Raw genomic sequence first — 5,212 nt, forward strand, 5'->3', positions numbered from 1 at the left:
GGTTAACTTTTAATCAAATTAATTAAATATCTAAACTACTAATTAGGATAAATAATTAAGCACACAAAATTTATAAAATAATAAACCATATGTTAAAGAATTAACTCCTAATTTTCGAAAATTGCAAATAAAATGTTTAAAATATTTTAATTCAACTAATAAATTAAATTTGAACATAAAATGCTAAAATTCATAAACCATTTAAAATAACAAAATTTTTTGGCTTAAAATAAAAATACAACATTTTATTAAATCACCTACGTTGTTTACGATCTCCTTTCCTCGATCCGTGCATCGAATATTCTTCTGAAAAGCTAAAACTCAATATATGCATTTAAATATCATAAAAATACACGTATAAATATTTAAAATAAATTAAAAATGTTGAATTCATCATTTAATTCTTTTAATAAATTAAATTAATTAATATACTAATTTTTGAACACTACAAGAACATATGTCATGCACAATATCAACTTAATTACGATCCGTCGGTCTTTGCTTAAGCATATTAAAAGCCTATTTTTTTTCAAGATTTTAATGCCCCACATCGATCTAAGATTATCCAACAAAACTAATTGGAGAATCCCCGAAGAATATCGATCCATTGATGCTGACGCTAACAAAAAATATATATAGCACGTACGGTACTATGTATTATTGCCCTGTCAGCTTCCATCATCATCGCAGTAGCTAGCTCACCTTAATAACAAGTAGCTTCTTATGCTTAACCAATAAACTTTACTTATTTTATATAAATATATGTTGATTTTAAAAGGTCGATCTTCTCACTCATTATATTTTCCAGTGCTTAAAATTATATATTCCCTCCGTTTTATTTATTTAGGTTTGTCTGTGTCTAATTGACAGAAATTTAGAAGTTTGTAAAAATAAATTTTATAAAGCAGCTTATCATTTTACTCTTATTTAACGAAAATTTTACAAGTAAATGATTTAAAAGAAGGGTGGATTGGTAAAAGAGCAAGGAATATAAAAACTGAACTTTGCAATTGGGACGGATACAACATGTCTTTTTAGTTCTGATATTCATAAATGGATATTCCTTTTCTTGAAGTCTTGTTTTCTTGAAGTGAAACGAATTATAATGTTATTTTTGTTAACAAAATCATCGAACTTTGACTCGTATAAGCCATGACTTGAAAACGACGACTTAATAATAAAGAGATGAAATATGACATTTTTGTCTTTATATATTATACACACAAAAGCATATATACACACACACACACGTTTATGTGTGTGTATTATTAACATAATGTAAAACAATAGTTTGACCAACTCTTGTATTTATGTCATCATCCTCCAAAAACAACCTAAACTTCTCCGAACCAAATCAAACCCCTTTTCTCTCTGAGGATGGTTGATAATTCTGAAGCCAGCCCTTCGAAGGACCTCAAAGAACCAGAAAGACTGCTTCCGACAGCCAACGTCGGCAGAATCATGAAAAATATTCTCCCACAGAACGCGAAGATCTCGAAAGAAGCTAAAGAAACTATGCAGGAGTGCGTGTCTGAGTTCATTGGATTCGTCACGAGCGAAGACTCGGAAAAGTGCCAAAAGGAGAGGCGAAAAACGGTGAACGGTGACGATATCTGCTGCGCTTTGGAGACGCTAGGGTTCGATGACTATGCAGGGCCTTTGAAGAGGTATTTGGATATATATAGAGAGATTGAAGGGGTTAAAGTTAATCAAAGTAAGGCTAGTGGTAGCGAAGATCAAATGCAGGAGAATTTATTCATGTATACCGTTAAATGACCCTCCTAGGGACAAAAGTTGAAAATTTCAAGCTACATAATTTTCTTGCAGATGAAATTAATTTTGTGGGGTTTTATTAATTTTGTGCGTGGTTATTATTTTAGGGCTTTTTTAATTTTATTTTTTAAGAAAAAATATGTTTTTATTAATATTGTCTTCTCATACATGTTTAGTATTTAGCATATGGTTTGATTTTTTTAATTTTTTTAAAATTATTGTACATAAATAAATAGAAAATTGAGAAAGAAATTATTTAACAGACTGAAGGTAAGCGGGGTTCTCCCCTCTTTATTTATTTTATTTCAATTTGGTCTTAATGTTATGGTATTCTTCAAATATTTAATGCGAAAACTTTCGCTTGAGTTCTCGATTTCAGCCAAACAAATTGACAATGTCAGACGTCATGCAAGCACTCTAGTAAAAATCGATTAATAGTACAAAAACGGATTTCTTGCATTGATACCATTTCTTGACTAATTAGATACTAAAAACCTTATTTATGTTGGTCCCACGTGCGAAATTTGAGATAATAAAATCCAAAAATAAAGAATAAACTGGACACCGAGATTTACGTGGAAAACCCTTAAAAATTATTAGGTAAAAACTACGGGCAAGATGAAAAGAATTCCACTGTAATATCCCAACCTTTTATCTTTCTATTGTCAATGATGTTATTCTATGGTTTGGTATTATGGATATATGGTTAAGTTATTATTGATCATGGTTATTTTTATGGTTTATGAGTATAGTTGATGGAAGGGTTGGTATTGCATGTTATAGCATCAATATGGTTATTGCATTGTATTCATGGTTATTTACTGTATGGTTTTGGTATGGTTAAGTAGATGGTTGTGTATTTGAGGAGTTATTTTTGTCATGAAGGTATAATGTTGGGAGTTGGATTGATGGTTTGGATAGTTTGAGCCAAATAGGTAATTGTGGTGCAGAAACGGTTTGAAAATTTTGGTATCTGTTACGGTTTTTAGCATAATGAATGAGATATTGATCCAAATGGCATGAGGCCAATTGCATTAGAAAGATAAGATCCAAGGCTACAACTTTTTTATTTTAAGTTTTGTTCAAAGAGTTGAGGAAGATTAGTCAAAAGTGGCCCGAAGTGTGTCGTGTGTTTCATTGTTCCTGCACTGACACATGTTGGGAGAATGGGCATAACTTTTTATTCAGGCCTCCAAATGACCTGAAATTTGGGGAGCGTCAAGAAAAGACATAGGGCTACAACTTTCATGTTTATCACTTTGGCTAATTCGCAAGAAACATTGCAGGTTTGGCCCCTGGAAGTGGGTACACGGACCCTTACACGTGGTTTGGGTCTTGCCACGGACCTTTACACGGAGGGGGGCACGGGGTCCGTGTATTTGGCGTAGAAAACATATTTTTAATAGTTTCTAAGCCAATAAGTTAGTCATTTCTCTCTTCCCTCTTGCAACCATCGACTTAGGAACTAGGGTTCTTCATTTCTTCACTTAATTCCTTTCTTTCAAAGGTTTGAATCTTCAAGTTGGAGGTGTGATCTTCATATCCTCAAGAGCAAGTAACCAAGGTAAGGGAATTTATCTTTTGGGTATTTGGTTGAAGTGAAGGGAATGGTGGTTTAGGCCTGAATGGTAATTTATAGGTTGAAGATGTGTAGTTAATGCTATATTCTTGATCTTGTGTTGTAGGATCAACCACCAAGAAGCTATCACAACAAGTTCTATTGGTTGTAAGTTGGATTTTTCCTTGAATGAATCTCATGGCCTATATGTATGATGAATGATGTTGTTATTGTTCCTAGCTCCTTTAATCCATTGATTATTGAAACGTCTCCTCTTTTCCTTTTCTTAAAAAGTACTAGAAATTTTTTTTTTCTCGTAATTAAATATACTTCTATACAAACGTTTTAAAATACCTTGTCACCATTTTTAAAATAAAACATCCTACTAGTGCTTGAAAATCCAAAGAGAGAAATCAAACATGAAATCGTAAATCATTTACCAAACCTAAAAATCAATAATTATTTGAAAAGTGTAGCCCATACTACCTCTCAAAAATCTCTCAAAATCATAAAGTGAAATGTCGTAGAAATCTTTAACTTAAAGTCATAAACTTAAATGTGGAAATAGAAGCGCTGGTCCCCGGGTTATGTGCACCGACAGTCCAGCAAGTCACCCGTCAAGACCTCCAATATCATATTTATCAATCCCACTTGCATCAACACACCTAGTGAGTCTAAAGATTCAACACGTTCTATCTTTGGTAACAAGTACTACGTAATACAGTTAACATATAACGGTGAAAAATACTTGTACTGAAAATATCATTTTCATGAGGATGCATAAACTTAACCTTAAATATTTTCGTAAACATTTTCATGATGCATAAAAACATTTTCAAAAGACGTAAACATATCACTTAAACATATTCATATTCATGTCCATATTCGTATTCATACTCACGTTCGTGTTCATGTTCGTGTTTGTTGAATTCAGATCGTTGATTGTGACTTTCATTTACGTGTTAGGCGATGGATCCATCTACATGTAACCAGAGTACTGGGCGGCGGGGGACACCAGCAACACTCTCACCGGTCAACTGGGCCCTGGCCTTAGGTATTATCATATCATCATATACATTTACATATACATATCCGTATCCAAGGAAATACGATCGCCGGGCTCCCCTTGGGACCATAACCCTCACGATATCTCCAACATATTATCGTGTTAGTCACAATCCCTTCACATCCTTCAACATATTATCATCACTTAATAAAAATTATGCATATAACATTTTTCATTTTAAACCAAGCATGCAACATGTCTTTTAATGTTATTGTTTCATCATGAAAATCCACAGGCATTTAAAATGAACATTTTAAATCATAAACATATAAAATAATCATTTTACCCTGTAAACATTCATAAACATTAAAAATAATCATATTAGCATGTAAAACAGCAAATCGGGCACTGCCATGACGTTTACGAATTTTCCGGTGAAAAGACCGTTTTACCCTTGGACTTGACGTTTTACGTTTTTGACGTTTTCTTGATTTTCTTGACTCTAACATGTCCCAAATAATTATTTAAGCTTAAATTAAAATTCCCATAATTTTATGTAGCTTAAAAACGAGACTTTTTAATTAATTCGTATTTGGACGTGTTTGAAGGCGTTTTAATTCCGAAAAATCCCAAACTTTAATATAAAATTCCTAAATTCTAAGTTTAGTCTTTTTATATCATTTTAGTCCCCATGAACCACGAATCGACCCCCGTGAGCCGTTGTTCAAGTTTTAAAGCTTAGGAAACCCTAATATGACACATAAACTTCGACCCTGAGCCATCTCTTGATTCTATCGAGTCACCCCCGAGCCATGTTGCTCCAAACCATGACCAACACCCTAGAGTACCCTACTGGACCTAAGGAACACACGGAA

The 5,212-nt window shown here is 33.1% G+C and overlaps 1 protein-coding gene across 1 annotated transcript; it reads left to right on the plus strand.

Annotated features, from left to right (window-relative positions):
* Nucleotides 1-1,377: 1,377 nt before the first annotated feature.
* LOC142556950 (nuclear transcription factor Y subunit B-5-like) lies at nt 1,378-1,776 on the plus strand. Its single transcript, XM_075668433.1, has one exon. The coding sequence runs from the start codon at nt 1,378-1,380 to the stop codon at nt 1,774-1,776; it is 399 nt and encodes a 132-aa protein (XP_075524548.1).
* Nucleotides 1,777-5,212: the final 3,436 nt, after the last annotated feature.

The sequence above is a fragment of the Primulina tabacum genome, chromosome 9 (genome assembly GCF_025594145.1).
Source record: "Primulina tabacum isolate GXHZ01 chromosome 9, ASM2559414v2, whole genome shotgun sequence".
In the NCBI taxonomy this organism is placed as follows: domain Eukaryota; kingdom Viridiplantae; phylum Streptophyta; class Magnoliopsida; order Lamiales; family Gesneriaceae; genus Primulina; species Primulina tabacum.

What these genes read in the sequence shown, in the direction of transcription:
- LOC142556950 (XM_075668433.1), top strand. Translation starts at nt 1,378, where the DNA reads ATGGTTGATAATTCTGAAGCCAGCCCTTCGAAGGACCTCAAAGAACCA.